Below are 11530 nucleotides of genomic sequence, written 5' to 3' on the forward strand. Positions count from 1 at the left end.
TACCACACGAGATTTTGACACCCAAGACATGGATGAGTTGTTCTCATGTCTAAAGTCAATTGAAGATGGAGCTTAAAGACAGAATATCAACTTCGCACTACTATCACAGGGGAGTTTGTTCCAATTCTCTTTTTATTTTATGTTCTTTATCATGCATAACATGCAATGAGGACATTGCATAAATTAAGTGTGGGGTATGGGTCGGTTATTTTAGTTAAATTTTTAAAATTTTGAAATTTTTGCATTAAAATTGCTAGGGCTAATTTAGAAAATTTTGATAAAGCAATTAGGGTTCAAGCTAGTATTAGGTTTGAAGATTTTATGAAGAACCAAAATGTTTAGTTGAGCCTCTACACGTTATAGTGCATTTATGGCCCCCTTTATTCTAGTGATATCATGAGACAAAAACACAATCTCGCTTAGTTTGAAGATCGCAATATGTTTAGCATAGTATACTTGAAATATATCCAAGAAGACTAATATATTTAACCAATAAATGTTGAAGTTGAGCCCCCCTACTTAAGCATGTAGGTTTTGAGTGAAAAAAAAAATGAGATACATGTAAAACAAAAGAGAGAAAATTACAAGAAAAGTTGTAAGAATTTTGGAACAATCAAAGTGAAGATCAAAAGATCAAAGTTCTGAAGAAATTCAAAAAATTTGAAGATACCAAAAATCAAACGAAAAAGGTGGTGAATTCAAGGAAATCAAGATCAAATTATTAAAGACGTGAAGAATTCCAAAGAGGTCTATTGTGGTATCGAAAAGTTGTAATTTTCTAGATTATGTATGCTTGGGTTGTTGGACCAAAAATACATTGAGGTTAGGAAGTTTTATGCGGATGGATTCAGAGGGATGCATAAAATGAGCGTTGTTCAAAAGAACTGCCGAGTGTTTATGATGATTGTAAGTATTTAGAATTGAGGAGGGGGGGGGGGGGGGTCTTAGGAAAAATTTTAGACACAAAGGCATGCGTTGCAGTCTTGGCATAATGATTTGGTTCAATTGGGATTGTCTTATGTGATATTAATTATACAGGTCTCACACCTAGTGTGTATATATATATATATATATATATATATATATATATATATATATATATATATATATATATATATATATATATATATATATATATATATCCTCCCTAATAAATGAAAATTATTTTGACAAATGTCACTCTCTCATTAACTTGGATAAATGTCATTTTTTGGTACTTCTGATTAAATGTTTTTTCCATTTGTCATTTTCTTATTTTTTTTTTTTTTATCTTTTCTTAATTAAGAAATCATATTTACACCTCAATTAATCATTGCTTTAATTGAAAATAACCAATAAATTACAATATTTGTACTCATTTAGTATTTAATATGTTTCCTTTTAAATTCAAATTTTAAATTTTAAATTTCAAATTTAAATAAATTTTTGTTTAAACTTCTAATTTAATTTTTGTTTTATCAAACTCGTATAACATACGGGTCTCACACCTAGTACTCTAATAAATGAAGGTTTTGTTTGCCATTTGTCACACTCATTCAATTTGCCAAATGTCATTTTGTGGTTATTTTGAATTAATTTTTTTTTCCATATGCCATTTTATAAGTTTTTTATTTTATCAAATTCCACATAATATTTTAACATAATAATTGCAATAAATGTGGTAATAAATGGATATCAATTTTATTAATCAACTTACCTTTTAATTTCAAAATTCCCAAAACTAAAGCTCATTAGTTTATATTGTTTATTTATTTAAATTATTTGTTTAAATTTAAAAGATAAAAAACATTTACATTATAATATTTCATTATTTTTTTTATTTTCTTATAAATTCAAAATTTTCAAATATTTTAACCTTTATATATATTTTTTTTAATTAACACATGTAATGGGTCTCACAACTAGTAACCTAATAAATAAAAATCTTTTTACCACATGTCATCTTCTCCTCCATTTTGATATATGACATTTTCTTGTAATTTTGATTTACTTATATTATACTTGTCATTATATGGTGTTTTTCGGTTTTTAAAAATGCCAACTAATACTAATATAAATTTATTAATTCTTTCTAAAATTAACTTTCTTTCCATAATATAATCACTACATTTTTGGCAATAAACATAGCCAAAATACCATTATTTTTTTAGAAATATTTTATAAGATTTTTTTTAAATGACACCTAAGAGTATTGATATAAAGTTTATTAAGACTTTCTAAAAAAACATATCTTTCATAATTTACTTCCTAAAATTATGTCTCTGTACACACTCACTATACCGTTTTTTTCTAAATTGAAAAAAAGAGAGACTTGATAACTTATTTCAAAATAAATGTTCATATGTATACATGGAAATTTGGAGATATTATACGTGGCATAAGGATATGCTATACACATGTATAGTTAAGTTTTTATAAGTATACATATATACATTCTTGAAGGGCTATATATGTAAATTATTTAAGTAATAGAGACGGATTTTTTTAAATATCTTATAAGATAAAAAAATTTAAATTGACACATAACACTACTAATATAGAGTTTATTAAGAATTAAAAAAAAACATTTCTTCAATAAAAAAAAGTCTTTAGACAATAACGGTAAACTTAGCATTAAGACATATAATGTTGTATTAAAAAAGTCTTTGAAAATTCATGATTAACATTTATTTTGAAAGTTTACTTTAAATAATGGTTACTATTTACAACGTCATATTCAACACAGTTATTTAAAATATTTCAATAGTTTTTTATTAATATATATTAAGTTACTTAATAATTCCCAATTTCGTTTGTATTTTTTTCTAAATTTATTTTAAAAATGTTAAATGTTTACACCTTGATATTTTTTTAATAAATCCGTGTAGTACACAGGTCTCACACCTAGTGTGTGTAACAAATCAATTAATAACACTTTTAACCATAAAGGAATGAACCAATTTCGTCCATAATTCTATTACAAATAGTGGACGTGCATGCATACGTTGCCATACAATTATAAAAAAAACTTATTTCTTGTTTTTTAGTTTTTATAATTAATTTTTATCGAAAAAAAAATAACATATGAAAATTCATAATTTTTCAGTTTCTATAAATAGGCATCCATATTGAATTAAAAATAAATAAAAAATAAAAAACCTTCCAACTAGTTCAAATGCAAAGTGTGAATCCCAAATCTGTATAATTAAAGTGTTTGGCAACTACAATGTGAATCTGTGAATCTGGTCATCTGATATTAGGGGTGTTCAAAAATATCCGTATCCGAAATTCCGATCCGAAATTCCGAAATTCCGAATCCGAATTATCCGAAAAATCGGATATCCGAAATTTCGGATATCCAATTTTTCGGAATCAGAATTGGATAATGCTTTTCAGATTTTTCGGATAATTCAGATATCCGATATCCGAAAATTTTGGTTTTATTTTATACATTATTTGTTATTTTAGTCGCATATGTCTTATGATATGAATTTTAGTAACTAAAACATATTGATAACACCCTTAATTAAATACCTATATTACTTCATATGCCTTTCTAATTTAAAAATATGTATTTTTAACTTAAAAACTTCATATGTTTTTCAAATTTTAACAAAATTTCAATTTTTCGGATATCCGGTTTGGTATCCGATTCCGTATCCGAAATTTCGGATATCCGAAATTCGGATATCCGAAATTTCGGATACGGAATCGGATACCAAAAATCAACTATCCGAAATTTCGGATATCCGAATTTTCGAATATCCGGTTATGAACACCCCTATCTGATATTGATATGTGGATTATAGTAAATTTACATGTGAATTTGTGATAAATTCACTTGCGAATCTAGCAAAGCTAGTTTATAAATAATCAAAACGTTGAAATAGCATAAAATTACAATTAAATATACTTCGATTCATATGTAAATACGACTATTTATTTAAATTTGGATGTGGATGTAAGTGGTTCATTCGTAAATCTCACTAAATTATTTTATGAATGATCAAAGTTTTGAAATAACAACTCAGATTCACAGTCCAAATACTAAAAACTGAATTATATAAAGTTTAGATTCACAAAAAAAAAACAAAAAAAACTTATATGTCAATATGGATGTTTTTTATAAAAGACAAAAAATTATAAATTTTGGTATATTTAGTTTTTTTTCCATAAAAAATATGATCTAAACTTTTTTTTTCAAAACACTTTTTTTTTTTATAATCTAATGCAAGTGCGTTCAACATCTAAATATACAATCCTTCTTTTGGCCCTTAATCATTTTTTCTCTAGGCCAACATTGGTTTCTTGATTTTATGGTTTAAAAAATCATTGAAGTCAACTGTGTGTGTGTGTGAGCGGTTTAATTAGTTTGTTTTGAAATGAAATAGTTTCAATATATTTGTTATTATCTTAAATAGTATAAAGATTAATTGTTGATAAGAATTTGTTGAATAAAAGGCTGGGTTGTGAAGGACGTCCTATAAAACTGAAATCAGGTTGTTGTTAATGATTACACATGTGGACGAGAGAAAATAATTTTTGAATGAAAGGTCGTGTGGAGTTGCCGATTTTTATACACTAACGGTATATACTATATACTTTTGAGGAAAAGACAAAAAGTCAATATGGATTTTGAACTAAAAAATAATTTGAATTTAGAGAGGGTAGTTGACCTTACTATTGGGTCCGTATATATATATATATATATATATATATATATATATATATATATATATATATAATATATATATATATATATATATATATATATATATATATATATATATATAGTTTGGAAATTAAAGAAACGATTGGCATGGAAAATACGTAAAATATATCTGGAATTTACCTCTTTCTGGTTGATCTGTCTCTATATAAACCCCATCACCCTTTTGGCCTCCCACTAAAAGGCTCTTCTTCTCCAGCAACACCAAGCATCCTACATCCGATATTCTCCCTTCATTAGCCCAATAAAACCAAACAAAATCAGAGAGTGAGAGAGAGGTGTATTAAATATTAATGAAGCTTTTCACTACTATTTTTTATTTAATTATGTTTCTAGCTTCTCTTTTATCATACTGTTTATTCAAGAAAGAAAAAAGGAGGCACAAACAAACAGCCAGGCTTCCTCCAGGTTCAATGGGGTGGCCTTGCATTGGTGAAACTCTCCAAATGTATTCACAAGACCCCAATATTTTTTTCGCCTCAAAGCAGAAAAGGTTCGTATATCATATATCATATATCACATATCACATGCATAAATATATATCACACGTACGCATGCAGAAATAAATATAAAAAATATGATATATAATGTTGTTTGATTTCCCATGATCAGGTATGGAGATATATTCAAAACCAGAATACTTGGGTACCCTTGTGTCATGCTAGCAAGCCCTGAAGCAGCTCGTTTTGTGCTAGTGACTCACCCTCACTTATTCAAACCCACATACCCAAAAAGTAAAGAAAACTTAATCGGACCTTCAGCCCTGTTTTTTCATCAAGGCAATTATCATGCTCGCATGAGAAAGCTAGTTCAAACCTCATTTTCTCCAGAAGCATCTAGAAAGTTGATCAAGGATATTGAAAATATCGCCATTTCTAGCCTTCAATCATGGTCAAACGGTCAAGTCATTAACACCTTCCTCCAGATGAAAAAGGTACGTATATATATGAGTATATCATTTTTAATTACAAATATATATAAGTATTTATAATTTTATATATATATATATATATTCTCTACAGTTTGCTTTTGAGGTAGGAGTTTTGTCAATCTTTGGTCAGTTGGAGAAGAAATATACACAAGAGTTGAAGGAGAATTATAGCATATTAGAAAAAGGTTACAATTGTTTCCCAACAAGCCTTCCAGGAACCGCATATCATAAAGCTTTAAAGGTAAATAAGATTTTTTTAAAATATATATATATTGTATGGTTTTTCATTTATTATATAAATTATTGATTGATTGATGTGAAAATGTGAAGGCAAGAAGAAGACTGAATCGGATTATTGGTGAGATTGTCCAAGAAAGGAAGGAGAAGAAATGGTTAGCAAGCAATCTCTTGGGACAACTCTTGAACTTCAGGGACGAAATGGGAAATACATTAAGTGATGAACAAATAGCGGATAATATTATCGGGGTACTTTTTGCAGCTCAAGATACAACAGCTAGTGTCCTAACATGGATACTCAAATATCTTCATGATGATCCAAAACTTCTAGATTTTGTTAAGGTGAGATTAATCTGATTATAGCAATGTACTTTTTCAATAATTTTAACATATATATATATATATATATATATATATATATATATATATATATATATATATATATATATGTAAATCTGTTTTATAGAATGAGAATGAACTTACTGAAGAATTTCTACTGGTGGAATACATAATGGCAGGCAGAGCAGAAGGCACTATGTGAATCTGAAAATGGAGAGGAACAGGGGTTGACTTGGTCAAAGACAAGACAAATGCCTCTAACATATAGAGTATGGAGTTATAAACCTTGGATTCTTGTCATTTTAATCTTTTTGGTGTAGTATATAAGTTAAATCTTTAATTAATGATAATCAATTTCAGGTAATACTAGAGACTCTGAGGAAGGCAAGTATTATATCTTTTACTTTCAGGGAGGCGACAGTTGATGTTGAATACGAAGGTGAGTAAAAGAAAGATTAATTTAAAAGATTTAGACATATTTAGTAAGTGATTTTAATTAATTAATTAATTAATGTGTGATGATGTAATTATAATTGTAATTTGTAAATAAACAAACAGGATATCTTATCCCAAAAGGTTGGAAAGTGATGCCGTTGTTCCGGAACATTCATCACAATCCTGAATTTTTCACGGATCCTGGAATCTTTGATCCCTTTAGATTTGAGGTATGGAATGCAACACCTGCCCAAAGTTACAGTTTCAGTCCCTGTTGATTAAACCATTTACACAAAAGTTGATAATGATTTTTATGAGTTTTATTTAATCTCTTTATTTCCATTCTCGCAGAATCCTCCAAAACCTAATACATACATGCCATTTGGCAATGGAATACATGCATGTCCAGGAAATGAACTTGCAAAAGTTGAGATGCTTGTTTTACTACACCACATGCTTACAAAGTATAGGTAGGTATATATATTATATATGATGTTAATATGTTAAATAATTATGGAGGGTATTTTGGTAATTTGACCATGTTGATTTTTTTTTTTTTTTTTTGTTAAATAACAGGTGGGAATTGGTGGGTTCAACAAACTTTATACAGTATAGTCCATTTCCAATTCCAGAACATGGGCTTCAAGCTAGATTCAAGAAAGAAATTTGACAGTTAATAATGTCTAGTGCATACTGCATGCCCTACTTTTTTACAGGGTTTAGCTACATGTATTTAATACTTTCTGTATATCACATTTGTATTGTATATGTATTCATGATATAGATATATATAACAGATGCATCTTTACTTATTATCATTGTGTCTATATGTATGTATCAATAAAGAAAGCTCTAATAAAGAAGATAAATATTTGCTTCCTATCTTAACCAAATCTTCATACTTACTTTTAATCATCTATCTATTTTGGATTGTTATAAGAGCATGGTGGGAATAACTGTTAACATTTAGCTTCTAATGTGATTTTACTATCACAACACAGATATTATAACTCATACAGTAACTATTATTAACATAAGCATCCAACTTCTATAACAAAAGAATGTTGGATGTTGTAAAGTTTACAACATCCAACATTGTTTTGTTATAGAAGTTGGATGCTTATGTTCATAATAGTTACTGTAATCATAATTAGAGGTAATCACTAAAGTGACAAAAATGGGAGGTGTTAGAAAAGCATATGATCATTTGTTTGGGAGACTAACAGAAAATAACCACCCGTTTATCAGAATGGGTTTTGCAAAATTATCTAATTACTTTTCTGTACATTTTCAACAAAAAAATCCAATTATATTACGCAATTATTAATATTTTAAGAAAATATGAAAAAAAAAAAAAAAAAACAAAACAAAACAAAATATGAGCAATTTCACAATAAAATTTTCTGAAATTATTTGTATTTTTCAAAACACCTATTGTTTTGCAAAATAAATAGCAAATGAACATTTTTGTAGTGGGGACCATTCATAAAGTAATTTTACAAATCAAAGTAATTTCATAAAATCCATTTTACCAAATAGGTGATTATTTTGTGATAGTTTCCCAAAATATGGCCATTTTGTGTTCTAAAACCTCCATTTTGTCATCTTAGTGATTACCCCTCATGTTCAATACATTAACTTTTACAACTTCCAACTAAAAAGACCCAAAAAGGTGTTGGCGGGTCGACCCAACATATCATGAACCATCCTAAAATTTTACCCATTTTGGCTCATTACCCACCCACCCAACCCAACCCAATAATGGAAAAAGGCTAGCAAAATACAAACTGATATGGAATATTACATCCAACTATCTGGCAAAATTTTCTTGCGAAGGGAGCTACAAAGAAGAATTCACATTTGCAAAAGGAATCACAAGAGTAGATATATAGAGGCATGTTTCAAAATTATTGAGCTCCATCACTATTATCAATAATTGAGATTTGTCAACATGTTGAAAGGTCCTTAGTAGTTGGTAGATGCATATAACATTATGAGTGATGGCCTACCATCATGGGCTTCATGGTAAAAAGTGTTTATAATGACATTGTATAATACTCCCCTACTCAACAACTACATTGGAAAGAAAGCTATAGGTAAATTACTAAATTAATGTTGCAAAACATTGATGTTTCTAGGTTTCTAGCTTTAAAATATGAAGCATTGTGCAAGTTTTCAAGAAAATAGATCAAATCAATGCAATGTTTTCAAGAAATCACATTGATATGATTGTGATTATCAAGGAAATGATATAGACCATACGATACTAAACAATGACTATATGATAGAGTTTTTAACAATTACGCACATTACTTTCAAAAGAAAAACACAACTCATACATCTATCAGGTTACCTGTTTGTATGAAGGAAGGCATTGAAGTATCAAATCGGAAACGATTTCGTCCCTGAAATGGAGGTTAGCCTCCTTGATCATATAAGGCCAAAAAAAGATTACATTAATCAACCTCATTAGTCATTTCTCAAGGACCTCAAGCTTTCAGGAATCTTCTAAACATTGAATACACCATATATTCAAGACCAATATGTCTAATCAAGATAAGGAGATACGAAAATAGCATGCCATATCTAATCTCATCACCTTGGAAGGACCACAAATAGAACATTTATTATTGTTCATGTGAACTACTGTTCTATAGTACGATATAAGATCTTTTTCCAACATCTAAAACAGTATTTTCAATTTCTAAGTTCCAAAATGTTAGCCTATTTTAAGCTTAAAACTTCAACAGGAGGCATATGTTATGTGATAACATATTAGTCTAATATCAGTTATGAGTTATGTGACAACATGAAGTAGAATTAATGGTTTTAAGTTGATTTTGAGTTACTAAGTTGCTTTGAAATTTGGGTGTTACATTTCCATTACAATCATCAGCCTTTAACAAAAACATTCCATATCCACTAAAATACTAAAACTGCTAAAGTAAATTTTGTAACATGATTTGTTATGGCAATAAACTACAAACAACAAAATGAGATACGCTTTGCAAAAAGCACAACAAAAACATTAACCTCTCCTAAGTCATGACTTTTGCTTGCCAAATTGCTTAATCTTTGAGTTTCATGTGCAATTGTGAATATCAATAACTTTCAACTAACAGAATCGCTCTAATCGGTTTTAAAGTTAACTAAGGCACTAATATTGATTTGTACTAAGAAAACTACTAGCTTACATTCCACAAATCAAGAGTTTAATATATATAACGGAATGCATTATATATTCAACAGAATTCATGCGATTGATATGTCAGATTTCCGGAGACAAAATTTCATTATGCAATTTTAAAATAATAAAAGGCACAAACTAAATGCGATTATAATTTCAAACCCAAATCTATTTCGTGAATCAATTTTAGGTCCGATTTTAGCATCTGAATACCATATGATATCATTGATCACTACGATCATCTGGAAGCGATAATCAGTTGTACGAAATCAGGTGGGAGAGTGCGTGAAAGAGCTTACAATGTGTTGATCAAATTGGCGGCAAACTTCTGAAGCTACAGAATCATCGTACCCCCCTCTGACCTGATTTGAAGCTACACAATAAAAATACTTTCGCAACTCAGTTTCAAAAAATAATAATAATAAAATACCAGGTCGGGTTCGTTTTTAACTTTCTGGCCCACACCACATTGATCCAGTCCGACTCCGACCATAAGTTTTTCGTTTTTGTTACTATTAACTTATTAGGTTTTTGACGTTTTTCACTATCATAATATCATAAATTCATTATAGGCCTATTTTGGTAATTCCAAAATAACAAGTTTTTGCTTTAGTATTTGTACATTGTGCTAAGATGGAAGGAATAAGAAAGGTAGTTAACCAATGGTAAAAATATTTGATCGATGGTTGATATGGTGTTGATGTGGAAGAGATTAAAATGATTCATATCCTGAGAATCAAGTATTTTTGTTATTTTTGTTTGCGAAAGGAACCACAAGTATACATATATAGAGAGAGGCATGTTTCAAAATTATTGAACACCATCAATATATTATCAATAATTGAAATATGTCAACATGTTGAAAGGTCCTTAGCAGGTGCATATAACATTATTATTGATGGCCTACCACCATGGGCTTCATGGTAAAGTAACTAATAATGATATTGTATATTACTCCCCCAGTCAACAACTCCATTTGAAAGAAAGCTATAGATTTGCAAATCATAGATGTTTCTAGATTTAAATATGAAACATAATTATGCAAGTTGTTAAGAATTAAAATCAATCAAATCAATACGACGTTTTATGGAAACCACATAATATTGTTGTAACCGTCAAGTAAAATACCAATGAATGACTATACAGTAGAGTTTATAACAATTACGCACGTTCGTTTAGACAGAAAAACACGGATCATACATTTATTATCAGATTAATTACCTTTTCGTCTGAATGAAGGCATTGCTATCGCATCATAAACAATTTCGTCCCTGAAATGGAGGTTAGCCTCATTGGTCATATATGGCCAAGAAAATATTACATTAAAATCAACCTCATTAGTCATTTTTCAAGGACCCAAGCATTCAATATATATATATATATATATATATATATATATATATATATATATATATATATATATATATATATATATATATATATATATATATATATATATATATATATATATATATATATAGGGTGAGATCGGTTGAGAACTCATAGTTTCCCAAAAACCTAACAACCAAAGGTGGAGCATTAAATCAAAATTAATTCATTAAGGACATGATCGTAATCTTACCGTTTCCATGTAATGTTTATTTTTTTGTGTTATTTGATAAAATTAACATAATAAATCAAATTTCGGATTTTTTTTAATAATTTTTTATTTTTTTTATATGGAGATTTTTTA

At 28.5% G+C, this 11530-nt stretch overlaps 1 protein-coding gene and 1 long non-coding RNA gene across 3 annotated transcripts in view; one reads left to right on the top strand and one right to left on the bottom strand.

The window, feature by feature from the left end:
* LOC111877674 (uncharacterized) overlaps positions 1–10577 on the bottom strand; it is a 35117-nt gene extending 24540 nt beyond the window's left edge. For both annotated transcript variants that reach the window (XR_006192832.2, XR_002845502.3), the window contains exons 1-3: positions 10137–10577; positions 9004–9075; positions 4832–4921 (exon numbers count right to left, since the gene is read on the bottom strand). This is a non-coding gene — a long non-coding RNA (uncharacterized LOC111877674). The remainder of the gene's footprint in view (positions 1–4831; positions 4922–9003; positions 9076–10136) is intronic.
* On the top strand, positions 4875–7543 carry LOC111877664 (abscisic acid 8'-hydroxylase 4). Its single transcript, XM_023874183.3, has 9 exons — positions 4875–5201; positions 5321–5642; positions 5731–5880; positions 5970–6218; positions 6395–6484; positions 6576–6654; positions 6774–6880; positions 7002–7120; positions 7227–7543. The coding sequence occupies exons 1-9, from the start codon at positions 5002–5004 to the stop codon at positions 7318–7320; spliced, it is 1410 nt and encodes a 469-aa protein (XP_023729951.2). The 5' UTR covers positions 4875–5001; the 3' UTR covers positions 7321–7543.
* Positions 10578–11530: the final 953 nt, after the last annotated feature.

Source organism: Lactuca sativa, chromosome 5, assembly GCF_002870075.4.
Source record: "Lactuca sativa cultivar Salinas chromosome 5, Lsat_Salinas_v11, whole genome shotgun sequence".
Classification (NCBI taxonomy): Eukaryota; Viridiplantae; Streptophyta; class Magnoliopsida; order Asterales; family Asteraceae; genus Lactuca; species Lactuca sativa.

Bases quoted from the DNA above. Each gene is read 5' to 3' on its own strand.
- LOC111877664 (XM_023874183.3), top strand. From the start codon at position 5,002: ATGAAGCTTTTCACTACTATTTTTTATTTAATTATGTTTCTAGCTTCT. The intron at 6,219-6,394 runs GTGAGATTAATC...ACATAATGGCAG, and splicing joins AACTTCTAGATTTTGTTAAG to GCAGAGCAGAAGGCACTATG. The intron at 6,881-7,001 runs GTATGGAATGCA...CCATTCTCGCAG, and splicing joins TTGATCCCTTTAGATTTGAG to AATCCTCCAAAACCTAATAC.